General features: G+C 46.4%; 1 protein-coding gene across 1 annotated transcript in view; it reads left to right on the top strand.

Moving 5' to 3' along the window:
• The window catches only part of LOC135877104 (exocyst complex component 3-like protein), a 38,572-nt gene that overhangs the window by 11,012 nt on the left and 10,756 nt on the right, over positions 1 to 16,804 (top strand). Inside the window, exons 5-7 of the mRNA XM_065402453.1 lie at positions 10,937 to 11,037; positions 12,965 to 13,057; positions 14,187 to 14,319. Of these exons, the coding sequence (XP_065258525.1) occupies positions 10,937 to 11,037; positions 12,965 to 13,057; positions 14,187 to 14,319 (327 nt within the window). The remainder of the gene's footprint in view (positions 1 to 10,936; positions 11,038 to 12,964; positions 13,058 to 14,186; positions 14,320 to 16,804) is intronic.

A 16,804-nucleotide genomic window follows, 5' to 3' on the forward strand; every position in this document is an offset into this window, starting at 1 on the left:
CCCAGCCAGTGCTTAATTTGTGCTGGGCTGAGCTCCGGCATCTCTTTCATTACAAATTAAGCACTGCAGGTAATAATGTTGATTTATAAACTTTGTTAAAAGATAGAAACACTAATACTTATGTTCCAATCAAGGTCTTTATTTATTGGGAGCTGAAGTTTTTTTTTCTTTTATTTTGTCAGTCTTCTGCACAAATGGCCTGCCTCTTGTCATAAAATACTCAAATCAGCCTGCAGGCAGATCTAATTGAGTAGAACAGCATTGGAGTTTGGATTTGATGGTACTGAAATGACAAGTTATTGGGCTCAGTGCAGGGGTAACTGGGTGAAATGTACTGGCCTGGGATCTACAGACAGTCAGATTAGATGACCTAATGGTCCCTTCTGGCCTTAAACTCTATGAATCTATGAAATCTCTCAAGGTGTTCTCATGAGATTTCCACCAGCAGGGGCTGCATCCAGAACCAGTCCCATAGGGACAGTAAGACAGGGTGAAACATCCAAGAAAGGATTAAGGGCTGCCTGCCTGTCGCATGACTAGGGTGACCAGACGTCCCGATAAAATCGGGACCGTCCCGATATTTCAGTGTCTGTCCCGCGTCCCGACCGATCTTTGCTCGGGACGCATTTTGTCCCGATATCCGCCGGCAGCACTGTGGGGTTTTTTTGTTTTGTTTTTTTTCTCAGCCAGCAGGACTTGGTTTTTTTTGCTCTGCCGGCGGGCACCCCCCCCCCCCTGTGTCCCGATATTTTCTTCCCCTCATCTGGTCACCCTACGCATGACTGAGCAGGGGATTTAAGGAGAGGCAGGGGAAAAACTTCTGGGGATTGCAGCCTGCTTTGGTCAGGGAAATCACTTTGTTTTGTTAACTTCCTGAGTTTGTGTTTGTGAAAGTGTGCCCTGATCACGGGCGGCGGGTGAAACTTCCCCTTGGGGAGGCTAGCCCTCTGCCCTGCCTCTTCCGGCCAAGGCCCTGCCTCTTCTGGGCGAGGCCATCCCCTGCTCGCTGCTCTCAGCCCCTCTGTGGCCCCGGGTGGGTGGGGAGCTGAGAGCTTGGCCCCTCCCCCACATGGTCCCAGCAGGGGCGGGGTGGGCTGAGAGCTTGGTCAGGTCACGGGGAGGGAAGGGGGTGGGGTTTGGCTTAGAGCTCAGCCCTGGCTGGAATCGAGCTCTCAACCCCAGCTGGGACCACGGCAGAGCTCTTGGCCCTTGCTGGCGCTCCAAGCCAGGAGCCCATCCCCTATTCCGCCCTTTTCACCTGCAGCCCCATCCATGGCCCCACCCCATTCCGCCCCTTTCCCCGCAGCCCCGCCCATGTTCCTTCCCCACTCGGCCTCTTCCCCCGAGGCCCTGCCCTCCGCTTGCTTGCTCCTTTCACACACACCCCGCTGGGGCCCTGAGATCGGAAAAGCTCTGCGGCTGGGAGTGAGACCTCCTCCAGTTCTCGGGCCCTGGTTGGGGGAGATTTTTCTGGGGCCCCCAGATTGGCCGAGGCCCCTGGGCATGGCATGATCCTGGTTCTTCCCTGGGCCAGTAAGAAAGCCACCTGCTTACAGGAAGGTTCAGACCCAATTATTCAAATCAACCTTGTCTCCCAAATCTGATTGTGGATTCAGACTTGAGGTTCCAATTCAGGCCCATCTCTACATGAAATAAATATTTAGGCACAAATCTTCAGACGGTGGCCTCAGTTTCTCTTCAGGCACAAATTATGTCTGAAATTTGATCAGATGTTTAAGTACCTTGTCATAACTATAAAAGGAAGGGTAACAGCTCTCTGTGTACAGTACTAAAATCCCTCCTGGTCAGAGACTCTAAAATCCTTTTACCTGTAAAGGGTTAAGAAGCTCGGGTAACCTGGCTGACACCTGACCCAGAGGACCAATAAGGGGACAAGATACTTTCAAATCTTGGGGGGGGAAAGGCTTTTGTGTGTGTCCTTTGTTTGAGGGGTTGTTCGCTCTTGGGACTGAGAGGGACCAGACATCAATCCAGGTTCTCCCCATCTTTCTAAACAAGTCTCTCTTATTTCAAAATTGTAAGTAAAAGCCAGGCAAGGCGTCTTAGATTTACTTTGTTTTCTCAACTTGTAAATGTACCTTTTACTAAAGTGCTTATCTTGTTTGCTATACTTTGAACCTAAGACAGAGGGGATTCCTCTGAGCTCTTTAAGTTTGATTACCCTGTAAAGTTATTTTCCATACTGATTTTGCAGAGATGATTTTTACCTTTTGCTTTAATTAAAAGCCTTCTTTTTAAAAACCTGATTGATTTCTCCTTGTTTTAAGATCCAAAGGGGGTTTGGATCTGTATTCACCAGGAGTTGGTGAAAGGAAGGAGGGGGGAAGAGTCAATTTCTCCTTGTTTTAAGATCCAAAGGGGGTTTGGATCTGTATTCACCAGGAGTTGGTGAAAGGAAGGAGGGGGGAAGGGTCAATCTCTCCTTGTTTAAGATCCAAGCAGTTTGGATCTGTATTCACCAGGGAATTGGTGAAAGGTTTCTCAAGGCTTCCCAGGGAGGGAATCCATCGAGAATGGTGGCAGCGGGACCAGAGCTAAGCTGGTAGATAAGCTTAGCAGTTTTCATGCAGGCCCCTACATTTGTACCCTAAAGTTCAAAGTAGGGATACAGCCTTGACATGGTGGCACAGCGGTGGGATCGTTTTAAACCCAAAAGCCGGTAAGATTTTTTTTTCCTTCTAGCTGCTTGGAAAGCAGAGCTGAAGGTAGATGCATATCTTATCTCTCCTTGCCTGAAGGCAGAGGTGTTAAGTTTTTTTAACAAGGTCCTTTGTTAAGAGAAGGGTTCAATTAATGAGCAAACGACTGGTAAAAGGTAATTTACAAGGTGAATTGTTTTTTGTTTTTTTTTTCTTTTTACATCCTCGGGAGTAGCTTGTTAGAAAGTCTCTGTTAACTCAGCAGCACTCAGCAGGAGCCTGAGCTAAGTACATCCCAGTTTCAGTCAACTGCAGAGGGGTGTGACCCAGCACAAGAAAACCAGGAAAATGACTACCAAAGAAGAAAAAGCTAAAGAGGAGGCCCACAAGAGAGCTATGGAACTGAAAGAAAAAGAGATAGAGCTGAGAGACAGAGAAGAGAAAGCCAAAGAGGGGGCCCACAAGAGAGAGATGGAGCTGAGAGACAGAGAAGAGAAAGCCAAAGAGGAGGCCCACAAGAGAGAAATGGAGCTGGAAAAAGCCAAACAGGAGGCCCATAAAAGAGAGATGGAGCTGAGAGAAAGAGAAGAAAAAGCCAAACAGGAGGCCCATAAAAGAGAGATGGAGCTGAAAGAAAAAGAGATGGAACTGGAAGCAGCAAGAACTAGGCAGGGTGCATCAGACCATCCTAACAACTCCTCTCCAGGTACCACTTCCCATCCCAGGAAATTCCCCACCTACAAGGCAGGCGATGATACTGAGGCCTTCTTAGAAAATTTTGAAAGGGCCTGCCTTGGATACGACATCCCTCCAACCCAGTACATGGTAGAGCTGAGGCCGCAGCTCAGTGGACCCTTAGCAGAGGTGGCGGCTGAAATGCCTAAGGAACACATGAACAGTTATGAACTTTTTAAAAACAAGGCCAGAATCAGAATGGGGCTAACACCTGAGCATGCCCGTCGGCGGTTCAGAGCCCTAAGGTGGAAACCTGATGTGTCATTTACCCGACATGCCTACCACATTGGGAAAAATTGGGATGCCTGGATATCAGGAGCAAATGTTAAATCTACGGAAGAGTTGCCCTTCCTATTGCAAATGGAGCAGTTTTTAGAGGGTGTTCCTGAGGAAATAGAAAGGTACATCCTAGATGGGAAGCCCAAAACTGTAACCGAGGCGGGGGAGATTGGAGCCAAATGGGTGGAGGTGACAGAAAAGAAAAAAGCTAGTAGCAGTTGGAGCGAATATCAGAAGGGGCAAGCCGAAACAAAACCTTATCACCGGGGACAACCCAAGGCCCCACCCACATCCCAAGGGAAACCCCAGACGCCTTCTCACCCCACCACACCAGTCTCCATCAACCAACATCGCCCCGGTGATACCTTAGCAGGGCGATGTTTTAAATGTAATGAACTGGGGCATATAAAGGCTCACTGCCCCAAGAACCCCAACCGATTACAGTTCATTACACCCCAATCACACCAAAGAACCCCAGACCCAGATGCCTCTCTCATACCCTCGGAGCGAAGGGAAACCTTGAGAGTGGGCGGAAAGAAGGTTATCGCTTGGAGGGACACTGGGGCACAAGTGTCAACTATCCACCAATCCCTAGTGGACCCCAAACTCATCAACCCTGAGGCTACAGTGACAATTCAACCCTTCGTGTCACAGTCTGTAACCTTGCCTACAGCCAAGTTGCATGTCCAGTACAAGGGCTGGTCAGGAATGTGGACTTTTGCAGTCTATGACAATTATCCCATTCCCATGCTGCTGGGGGAAGACTTGGCCAACCACGTGAAGCTAGCCAAGAGGGTGGGAATAGTCACCCGCAGCCAGGCTAAGCAAGCTTTCACCCCCATCCCTGTTCCTGAGCCGTCCACCAGGGCCCCGTCTGTGTTACCGGAGACCCAAAACCAGGTGGTGGAACCGGATCCCCTGCCAACGACTGCAACAGCCGTAGTGGATCCAATCCCAGAGACCCAGCCAAAGCCAGTCCCGGAACCGGAACTGGCAACGCACCCAGCACCAGAACCATTGCCAACACTGAGTCCAGCGCTTGCAAGCCCGTCTACAACTCCAATGCCAGAGGGCACCAGCGAGTCTGAACTGGTGGAAGCAGCAGATAACCCTACCCAAGAGGCTCAGCCAGAGCCTGAAATACCACATAGTGCACCAGCGGACAGCGGTTCACAGTCAATGGAAAAAGCCCCAGCACCTGCATCGCTTCCAGAGGGACCAAGCCCCAGTCCACAGTCCAAGGAGGAACTGATGTCTCCAGCATCAAGGAAACAGTTCCAGGCCGAGCAGGAAGCAGATGACAGCCTTCAAAAAGCTTGGGAGGCGGCGCGGAGCACCCCACCGCCTCTCAGCTCTTCTAACCGATCCCGGTTTGTTGTAGAACAAGGGCTTTTATACAAGGAGACTCTTTCTGGTGGGCACCAGGAAGACTGGCATCCTCAAAGACAGTTGGTAGTTCCCACAAAGTATCGGGTAAAGCTCTTGAGCTTAGCCCATGATCATCCCAGTGGCCATTCTGGGGTGAACAGAACCAAAGACCGGTTGGGGAAGTCCTTCCACTGGGAGGGAATGGGCAAGGACGTTGCTAATTATGTCCGGTCTTGTGAGGTGTGCCAACGAGTGGGAAAGCCCCAAGACCAGGTTAAAGCCCCTCTCCAGCCACTACCCATAATTGAGGTCCCATTTCAGCGAGTAGCTGTGGATATTCTGGGTCCTTTCCCAAAGAAGACACCCAGAGGAAAGCAGTACGTACTGACTTTCATGGATTTTGCTACCCGATGGCCGGAAGCTGTACCCTTAAGCAACACCAAGACTAAAAGTGTGTGCCAGGCATTAGCAGACATTTTTGCCAGGGTAGGGTGGCCCTCCGACATACTTACAGATTCGGGAACTAATTTCCTGGCAGGGAACATGAAAAACCTGTGGAAAGCTCATGGGGTGAATCACTTGGTTGCCACCCCTCATCACCATCAAACCAATGGTCTGGTGGAGAGGGTTAATGGAACTTTGGGGGCCATGATACGTAAATTCGTAAATGAACACTCCAATGATTGGGACCTAGTGTTGCAGCAGTTGCTTTTTGCCTACAGGGCTGTACCACATCCCAGTTTAGGGTTTTCACCATTTGAACTTGTGTATGGCCGCGAGGTTAAGGGGCCATTACAGTTGGTGAAGCAGCAATGGGAGGGGTTTACGCCTTCTCCAGGAACTAACATTCTAGACTTTGTAAGCAACCTACAAAACACCCTCCGACCCTCTTTAGCCCTTGCTAAAGAAAACCTAAAGGATGCTCAGGAAGAGCAAAAGGCCTGGTATGATAAACATTCCAGAGAACGGTCCTTCAAAGTAGGAGACCAAGTCATGGTCTTAAAGGCGCTCCAGGCCCATAAAATGGAAGCGTCGTGGGAAGGACCATTCACGGTCCAGGAGCGCCTAGGAGCTGTTAACTATCTCATAGCCTCCCCCACCTCCAACATAAAGCCTAAGGTATACCATGTTAATTCTCTTAAGCCCTTTTATTCTAGAGAATTAAACGTTTGCCAGTTTACAGCCCAGGAAACTGATGACGCGGAGTGGCCTGCAGGTGTGTACTATGAAGGAAAAAGGAATGGTGGCGTGGAAGAGGTGAACCTCTCCACGACCCTGGGACGTCTGCAGCGACAGCAGATAAAGGAGCTGTGCACAAGCTTTGCACCGATTTTCTCAGCCACTCCAGGACGGACCGAACGGGCATACCACTCCATTGACACAGGTAATGCTCACCCAATTAGAACCCCACCCTACCGGGAGTCACCTCATGCCCAAGCGGCTATACAAAGGGAGATCCAGGACATGCTACAGATGGGTATAATCCGCCCCTCTAGCAGTGCATGGGCATCTCCAGTGGTTCTAGTTCCCAAACCAGATGGGGAAATACGCTTTTGCGTGGACTACCGTAAGCTAAATGCTGTAACTCGTCCTGACAACTATCCAATGCCACGCACAGATGAGCTATTGGAGAAATTGGGACATGCCCAATTCATCTCTACTTTAGACTTAACCAAGGGGTACTGGCAAGTACCACTAGATGAACCCGCTAAGGAAAGGTCCGCCTTCGTCACCCAGGCAGGAGTGTATGAATTCAATGTACTCCCTTTCGGGTTGCGAAATGCACCCGCCACCTTCCAAAGACTTGTAGATGGTCTCTTAGCGGGATTGGGAGAATCTGCAGTTGCCTACCTCGATGATGTGGCCATTTTTTCTGATTCATGGACAGAACACCTGGAGCACCTGAAAAAAGTCTTCGAGCGCATCCGGCAGGCAGGACTAACTGTTAAGGCTAAAAAGTGTCAAATAGGCCAAAACAGAGTGACGTACCTGGGGCACCAGGTGGGTCAAGGAACTATAAATCCCCTACAGGCCAAAGTGGATGCTATCCAAAAGTGGCCGGTTCCAAAGTCAAAGAAACAGGTCCAATCCTTCTTAGGCTTGGCCGGATATTATAGGCGATTTGTACCACACTACAGCCAAATCGCCGCCCCGCTGACAGACCTAACCAGAAAGAAACAGCCAAATGCAGTTCAGTGGACTGATAAGTGTCAAAAGGCCTTTAACCAGCTTAAGGCAACACTCATGTCTGACCCTGTGCTAAGGGCCCCAGACTTTGACGAACCGTTCCTAGTAACCACAGATGCGTCCGAGCGAGGCGTGGGAGCAGTTTTAATGCAGGAAGGACCGGATCAAGAATTCCATCCTGTCGTGTTTCTCAGCAAGAAACTGTCTGAGAGGGAAAGCCACTGGTCAATCAGCGAAAAGGAATGCTACGCCATTGTGTACGCGCTGGAAAAGCTACGCCCATATGTTTGGGGACGGCGGTTCCAACTACAAACAGACCATGCTGCGCTACAGTGGCTTCATACCGCCAAGGGAAATAACAAAAAACTTCTTCGGTGGAGTTTAGCTCTCCAAGATTTTGATTTTGAAATACAACACATTTCGGGAGCTTCTAACAAAGTGGCTGATGCACTCTCCCGGGAAAGTTTCCCAGAGTTAACTGGTTAACAATTGTTTTTGGAATGAAACATATTGTTAGTTTTTATATAATCAGTAGTATGTCTAAAGGTACGTGTGTCTTATTAACTCTGTTTTCTCCTAGAGCTCCAGGAAAGAAATCACAGCCAGTGTGGAACCAAACGTCCAACACTATCTGTGATTTGGGGGGCGTGTCATAACTATAAAAGGAAGGGTAACAGCTCTCTGTGTACAGTACTAAAATCCCTCCTGGTCAGAGACTCTAAAATCCTTTTACCTGTAAAGGGTTAAGAAGCTCGGGTAACCTGGCTGACACCTGACCCAGAGGACCAATAAGGGGACAAGATACTTTCAAATCTTGGGGGGGGAAAGGCTTTTGTGTGTGTCCTTTGTTTGAGGGGTTGTTCGCTCTTGGGACTGAGAGGGACCAGACATCAATCCAGGTTCTCCCCATCTTTCTAAACAAGTCTCTCTTATTTCAAAATTGTAAGTAAAAGCCAGGCAAGGCGTCTTAGATTTACTTTGTTTTCTCAACTTGTAAATGTACCTTTTACTAAAGTGCTTATCTTGTTTGCTATACTTTGAACCTAAGACAGAGGGGATTCCTCTGAGCTCTTTAAGTTTGATTACCCTGTAAAGTTATTTTCCATACTGATTTTGCAGAGATGATTTTTACCTTTTGCTTTAATTAAAAGCCTTCTTTTTAAAAACCTGATTGATTTCTCCTTGTTTTAAGATCCAAAGGGGGTTTGGATCTGTATTCACCAGGAGTTGGTGAAAGGAAGGAGGGGGGAAGAGTCAATTTCTCCTTGTTTTAAGATCCAAAGGGGGTTTGGATCTGTATTCACCAGGAGTTGGTGAAAGGAAGGAGGGGGGAAGGGTCAATCTCTCCTTGTTTAAGATCCAAGCAGTTTGGATCTGTATTCACCAGGGAATTGGTGAAAGGTTTCTCAAGGCTTCCCAGGGAGGGAATCCATCGAGAATGGTGGCAGCGGGACCAGAGCTAAGCTGGTAGATAAGCTTAGCAGTTTTCATGCAGGCCCCTACATTTGTACCCTAAAGTTCAAAGTAGGGATACAGCCTTGACATACCTGCTTTGTGGCTCCATCAGGTATTTAGCCATCCAAGCCAGTGTGGCCACAAATGACTGCACAGGCTGGTTAAGGCAAGGTGGAAAAAGTTGTCTTTAACATGGCACATAGGCATATTAGGGCTGGTCTACACTGGGGGGGGGGATCGATCCAAGATACGCAACTTCAGCTACGCGAATAGCGTAGCTGAAGTCGAAGTATCTTGGATCGAATTACCTGGGGTGCAGACGGCGCAGGATCGATGGCCGCGGCTCCCCCGTCGACTGCGCTACCGCCGCTTGCTCTGGTGGAGTTCCGGAGTCGACGGTGAGCGCGTTTGGGGATCGATATATCGCGTCTTAACGAGACGCGATATATCGATCCTGGATAAATCGATTGCTACCCGCCGATATGGCGGGTAGTGAAGACGTACCCTTAGATTAGCTATCTATATCTATCTATACTGTCTATAATATCTATACTGGCAAAGCCTCCTAATGGAGACACAGCTTATACTGGCCAAAGAGTTATTTTGCTAGTATATTTTATACCAGTTCCCCAAACGAAATAAGGCATAATGGCAAAAGCACTTTTTTGCTAGCATGACTGCATCTACACTAAGGCTTTTGCCAGCATAGCTATGTCAGCTACAAGTGTGATTTTTTTTTTTTCATACTCCTAACTGAAGTAACAATGCCAGCAAAATTTAACTGTAGAGCAGGCCTAAGGTTGCCTTTTAAATGCTGTGTACCACTTTTTCCAAGAGACACTGTTGTTCGACTTGATGTCCTGGTCAAGTTCCTGACTCAGGTGGAATGTGATTACCCAGCTACCATTCTGTACTTGTCAACTCAATATGGCATTCTTCACTTTCTGTCCTAAACTGGTGCATAGTATTCTGTACCCTGATTAACAACTGCTAGATCTGGCTGCATTTCAGTGGTGTATATAGTTGGTGCTGTTTGGAGAAGGCTTTGGGATGTTTTTTTGTAATGCAAAGTGCTGTATGAATGTAAGATCCTGAAAATATTACTTACTTTCTTTTTGTTCTGTGTTTGTATAGTGCCTAGCACAACAGGGACCTGATCCTTCACTGGGGCACTTAGGTATATAGATATGATGATGATGCATAATATTACTATGTAATATTACACATTATGTAAGATCATGAAAATAGTACTTCTGCAATTTTGTTTTCTTAATGCCTAAAGATGAACAGATCATCAATATTTTCACAATACATGTCTCATGCTCAGATTAGGGGAGTGTGTTTTCTTCCTCCTTTTTTGCTGAACTGATACATTTATTGTGGCTAGTGCATGGAAAATCCCACTCTCTCTGTGTGTCACCATTTGTCTCTCTGACACTACGCAGATCATGGCCCGAACACAGAATATATTATTCTGTCTGTCTCCTTTTTACCATCTGGTCCTTTCCCACCGCAAGGGTCCATTTCAAGAGAGTAGCTAGTAGCGTTAAGTTAACACCTGTTCAAGTCAATCCAAACAGAGACTGATTTTCATCCTTCTGGCAGGAAGAAACTAAGTGCTCTGCTTGGCTTACCATTTGAAAGTGTAAGGTGGCGTCAGGGGGAATTAGCATGAGCAAATTGTCAGGACTCTATTTATTATCTTATGCCATGAAACGGAGCCCACCTATTCCTTGCTGCCAGTCTGGTAGAATAAGCCTCTCACCCCAGGAATACTGTCTGTGTATGTTTTTATATAGGCATCTTTTTATGGTCAAAGATGGCATTTCTCTATATAGTCATATCTATTCAAATACAAGGTCATGCTAAAGTTGCTGGCAAACCCCACAGAAATGAAGATGGCAAATATTGTATGAATTGGGCCCTGCAGCTGAGTATTATTAGTAATGCCCAAACGTGAGGCCAGATTCTTCCACTCTTATTCGCACTGAGTGGCACCTTACTGCACAGGAAGTCCTACCGACTTCAGCTGAAGCATTTGTGGAGTAACATACTATTCACTGTGAGTCTGGGTATCCAAATCTAGACCCTAGGGAGTATTTTTATTCACATGAGGATTTTTAAAATGAGGAACTAAATCATTCCCTAAGAAGATGGAGGGACTTTCAAAGGTGAAGGAGATGTGAGAAATCATGTGCACCTAATGACATTTGAATAACTTCAGAATGTTCTATCACTACTTAAATCGACAGGTATTAACAGGGAGGGCACAGGCAGTCCAGCATATCGGTGATACCATAAAAGACAGGGTGGAAGCTGTATGTTTGGAAGAACTTCTGCATTTTCTGCATAGGTAAGAGGCCCATCTTTTTCTGCATTGACCCATCGTCCGTAAAAGAAAGAAGAAATGGTAGCAGATTTATTGGTGATTTTTTGTTTGTCTGAACCTATTTTTATTTCCCAATTCCCTATTTATTACCCCATTTTACAGCAAGTTCTCATCAAGCTGCCAGACTCAAGTTTCATCACCTTTCTTGGAGATTTTATTCCTCTGGACTTTTTTGGTTTTCTTAAGTACTTGGGTCAACATTTATTCTGGGAAACAATAGAAAAGGACATTTCACACCCTGTTAGTACCCAGGTCAGGTGTGTTGTATGTGTAACAGTAATGTACCAGTGCCATGCACATTCTGGGGTCTGAGGGCCTCATCTAATGACTGCTGAAGTCAATGGAAAGACTCTCATTGATTTTAATGGGTTTGGAATCAGGCCCAGAATAAGGCTCTCACTAAATTACCAGTAAGGTTTTTTTTTTTTTTAACTCTCTTTCCTAACTGTTCGGAGAGAAGACTCTTTTCCTACTCTTAGTTACTAAAAGCAGAGGACATTGCCTCCTCCTAACCCTTTCCCACTTGAATAAAGTACTGCACCCTCATCTTTCTTTCTTTCTTGTTTTAACAGGTCTACTTACCATGTAAGTATCAGAGACAACACAATAATCAGTACAACAGTGAGATTTTGTTTAGAGAAACATTCTACATTAATCTAATAATCAGGTCTCTCTATTTAACAGGCTTTTACCATACACTCCCCAGGGTGTGTTGTTTCTGGTGGTTTTATTAAACCGAGTGACACTTCTGATTATACATTTATCAAACAACATTTATTACAAACATTAATATTTCAAAAAATTGGACAGGTGTCCGTAGTATCTGTTTGCCAGAAGCTGGGAATGGATGACAGGGGATGGATCACTTAATGATTATCTGTTCTGTTCATTCCCTCTGAAGTACCTGGCATAGGCCACTGTCGGAAAACAAGATACTGGGCTAGATGGACCTTTCATCTGATCCAGTATGGCCGTTCTTATGTTCTTAGGTGTGCTTTTTTTCTTTTTTCTTTTGCTGGCTAATGTGCTTTGTCTGAGTACTGAATAAATTATAACCAAATATCTAAGTATTTATTGTCCTATGTCTATTTTGCTGGGAATGTAATTGGTGGGTTAATTTTTCCATAACAACAATCTCCCATATTTCTCTTCTCATCCTCTGCTGAGAGGACAGAGCTCTGGTCCCTCCTCTTGTTTCTTGGAGGAGGACGAGTGCGCTGCCTCTGTATTCCCACCTGCCATTCTCTATAACAGGGATGGGGACTTATCATTTCTTCTGGCTCCTTCCTTCTCTTCTTTTTCCAGTATGGGTCTCTCACTGTATCCCATCCATCAGAGAGTCCTGTACTACTACTTGTAGGCAATATATTTTCAGAAAGGAGTGTGATTTTTTTTTCTTTTAAAGTTCACTGTCTCTTTAAATTAGCAGAGGGAAGGAATTAAGTTCAAGAGTGAGTTGCCCAGCAATGCTATAAATCTGAGGCCTTTAGGGACTCAAGCTCTCACCAGATTTCACTGATTACTCATGCACATTGAGTCTTCTAGAAGTGCACGAGGTTTCGGGCAAGTCCCTTTTGCTTTGTCGCTTACAAAGAGCAAGTATTTAAAAAAAATAACACACAGAATCCCCAGAACCATTACAATGACACATACCTAAGCTGAGTAACTTCCCAGTCTTATTACTTTAACACTTCCCTATCCCTCCCAGCTACTTAGGGCAAGGACTGTATCTTTTTCCTATTCTAGAAAGCATCTAGAAGAGTAAAACTGTGCACGCTAAGAATCAAAGTATTAATGGAATATTTCGTCTGTTTGCTGCCAGGCTATCCGATTCTGTAATGTTGGCAGACCTTGCTATTTAAACATGTCTTTGTTACTTTGTTTTACCTAGCTATAAACATGAAGTAAGAAGCCTTCTCCAACTTGACACCTTTTCTGAGACCTACAGCAATTTGCAAATACTTGAGAACTGCTGCATTTTCAGGTGAGAAAACAGACCAGCGTGACATGTGAAGTGAAGTGAATTTTCTGCTTTATGGGCCTCATCTAGCTCCCATTGAAGTCAATGAGACTACTTGAGTGCTTAAAGTTAAGCAAGAGCTTAAGTGCTTTGCTGGATCAAGCCCTATATGAACACCCTACATCTTACCTCTTTTTGTTAAAAGGAACAGGAAGCAACAAAGCATAAAAGGAGAGAGGAGGTTCTAGGCACCAAAATGCTCAATTCAGTAATGCTCGTGACAGTGGTGAAAACAAGCTTACTGGTGGTTTTTCTGTGTAAGATTACCCGGGGATCTGCTGGAGTCAGCCAAAAAACCCTAACCCCAAAAATAGCCATAGTGTTTACTTTAATTTTGGAGTCAGTCATGTGCAAGTAATTTTTCTTTCATAATATATGCGCTGTGATATGTTGCTTACAGTGAAGGCAAGAGTCCCATGATATGTTGCTAACACTGTGAATCCTAAACTGAAGATTTATGTTGGCTCCACTGAGTAGAAAATATTTATATTGTTCTTTTAAAATGTGAAACTAAAAATTACACATTAACCTTTTCCAGAAAATAAAAATGATGATTTCTGATTTGTGGACACCTTAACCTGGGACTTGCATGATTATGTAGATTTGAAGAATGCTCTGATTATATATGTCTGCATTTTTTGCTTGTAAGCTTTGGCCTTCTTAATGTACGGTGCTATTCAATTTGCATTTGTTATGTGCCAAACGTACAAAGGATCCCTGACCCAGTCTCCATTTATCTGCAAGCTGTCATATATATGCAAATCCGGTTTGTGTGCTATTTTTTGTGTCCTCTCATTTGGGAAAATGACAGAATTTGCATTTGCAAAACCCATTTATGTTTGATTTGCATGTACAAGTGGCATTTGTTTGTGTAAAGTTGCACACATTAACGAGAGCACTCAAAAATATATGCACAAGTGATTGTGCACTTAGGCCCTCATCCAGTGATGCAGTTAAACATGTAACAACCTTTAACCATTTGAAAAAAATCCCATTGACTCAAATGGGAGTTGGATCAGGCCTTAAGAGACCATTAACTGAAAATATGGCCCTATGTGACTTTTGGTTTTGGTTTGTTCTTTTTTTTTGACAGAGCTGCTTGGCATAAGCTAACGTACATCTACAGTGCTAGTGCTGACACTGATGCTAAAGTGAAGGAATTTATAGACAGTACAGAAGAACAGAGTAGAGAACTTCTTCTGCAGGCAATTACTTCTAAAGTCAAGGTATCTGAGACCAGTGTTAACATTTAATGATGTTTTCATGCTGTCAGGCAGATGTTCCTATCCTGATCCTGGGGATGATGTATGGCTTTGTCTGCAGGACTGATGAATTGATATATTTTAGATCTGTATCTTGGAGCTTCTGTCTATTTAATCATTCAGGATTCTAATACTCTGCTTTTTGGAGCCATAATCTTTTCTGCTATTACTAAAGGTGCACCGATGGCTGCCCGCCTGTATTCAAATCCCAAGAGCTGAAGTGAAAAATATTAATTTCTAATGGCTATGAATTTCTCAATGAACAAAGTTAAATAATGTGATGCCATTTATCTTTGGTGTGTTGTTCACTTCTTCACAAAGATGAAGACCACTACAAACATATCAGGTGGCTTTCAAAACCTGTGTGTGTGTGTGTGTGTGTGTGTGTGTGTGTGTGTGTGCGCGTGCCCCCTTGGTTAATCCTAGGTACAGAGAAGGTAGATCGAGGGCTTCTGTTCTCCATATCTCATAACTCAAGAATGAGGGGACATTTGGTGACACTGAAAGGTGGCAAATTCAAAACTGATAAAAGAAATACTTTTCTACATGGTGCACAATTAGGCTGTGGAACTCATTCCCACAGTAAGTCATTAAAGCCAAGAATTTAGCAAGGTTCAAAAAGCACCTGGACACTTATCTGGAGATCAAGAATTTCCAGAGTTATAATAGCTGATGGAAACAAAATTTGGGAAGGGATTTTAAACCTCATGCTTCAGGCCTTAAGTCAGTCTCTGACTGTTAGAGATCAGGATGAGACTTAATATGGAGGGCAGATTATCTCGCATATGCCTGCTGCAGGGTTCTTGTACCTTCCTCTGAAGCATCTGGTGCTGACTATTGTTGGAGATAGGATGCTGGACTAGATGAACCACAGGGTTGATCCAGTTTGGCAGTTCCTGTGATCCTAATCTGTGTGGGCACATCCTGCCAGGGCCGGCTCTGGCTTTTTTGCCGCCCCAGGCAAAAAAGCCTCCGGCCGCCCCCCCCCCCCCCCCCCCGCGGGGGGGGAGGGCGGCCGGAGCCCCGGGGGGAGGGCGGCGGCCGGGGGGAGGGCACCGGGGGGGAGGGCGGCTGGAGCCCCGGGGGGAGGGCGGCAAGCCCCGGCGGGGGCTCCGCTCTCCCCCCGGCGGCCAGAGCGCCGGGGCCAGGGCGGCGAGAGGGCGGCGAGCCCCGGCTGGGGCTCGGCTCTCTCCCCAGCGGCCAGAGCGCCGGGGGCAGGGCGGTGAGAGGGCGGCGAGCCCCGGCTGGGGCTCGGCTCTCTCCCCAGCTGCCAGAGCGCCGGGGGGAGGGCGGCGAGCCCCGGCTGGGGCTCGGCTCTCCCCCCGGCGGCCAGAGCGCCGCGCCGCCCCCCTCTAGGTGCCGCCCCAAGCACCAGCTTGGTTGCCTGGTGCCTGGAGCCGGCCCTGCATCCTGCATAGCCTCACTGATACAGCTATTGCTCCACTGAGAGGCTGTCTGCCTTCCAAAGTCTTATGAAGTGTTGTTATAGCCGTGCTGGTCCCAGGATATCAGAGAGACAATGTTGGTGAGGTAATATCTTTTATTGAACCAGCTTCTGTTGGTTAGAGAGACAAAATGTCGAGCTTACACAGAGCTCTTTTTCTGGACTGGGAAACTTTTTCAGGCCGGGCCAACACTACAAACTTACACATAGGCCCTGGAACTAAGGGTGCGCGGGGGTGGGGGGGTGGGGTGGATGCTGCAGCATCCCCTGGCTTGAAGTGGTTTCCTTCATATACAGGGTTTACAGTTTGGTTCAATGGCTCTCAGCACCCGCACTATACAAATTGTTTCAGCACCCCTGAACTTCCATCGGTATAACTACGTTGCTCAGGTGTGTGAAAAATCCATACCCCATAGCAACATAGTTATGCCGACCTAACCCCTGTATAGACAGCACTATGCTGACGGGATTGCTTTTCCTGTTAACATAGCTACTGCTTCTCATGGAGGTGGATTAACTGCGCTGACAGGAGAAGCTGTCCCATCAGTGCAGTAGCATCTTCACTAAAGTGCTACAGCTGCAGTGCTGTACGGGTAGACAAGCCCCCAGGGTGAGTGTCACACCTAATGCAAGATGGAACAGATTGTTTAGTTTAATTGTTAACACATATTTCGAGGGACCATTGAAGGTGAAGTGGCCCGTTAACAGCCCTCCACTCATAGAGAGGAAAAGAAGAGAGGGGGAAGCAGCTGGGGGAGAGGGGCATTATTAGTGGATTACAGATTGTTCTAGTAAGCGATAAATGCAGTGTTTCTATTCAGTCCATGATTTTTAGTGTCTAGCAAAGTTATGAATTTAAGATCCCAGACTCGTCTTTTGAAAGTGTTGTGCAGGTTTCCTTTGAGGATGAGGACTGAGAGGTCGTAGAATCATAGAAGATTAGGATTGGAAGAGACCTCAGGAGGTCATCTAGTCCTACCCCCTGCTCAAAGCAGGACCAACCCC

This window comes from Emys orbicularis, chromosome 4, assembly GCF_028017835.1.
Source record: "Emys orbicularis isolate rEmyOrb1 chromosome 4, rEmyOrb1.hap1, whole genome shotgun sequence".
Lineage (NCBI taxonomy): Eukaryota > Metazoa > Chordata > Testudines > Emydidae > Emys > Emys orbicularis.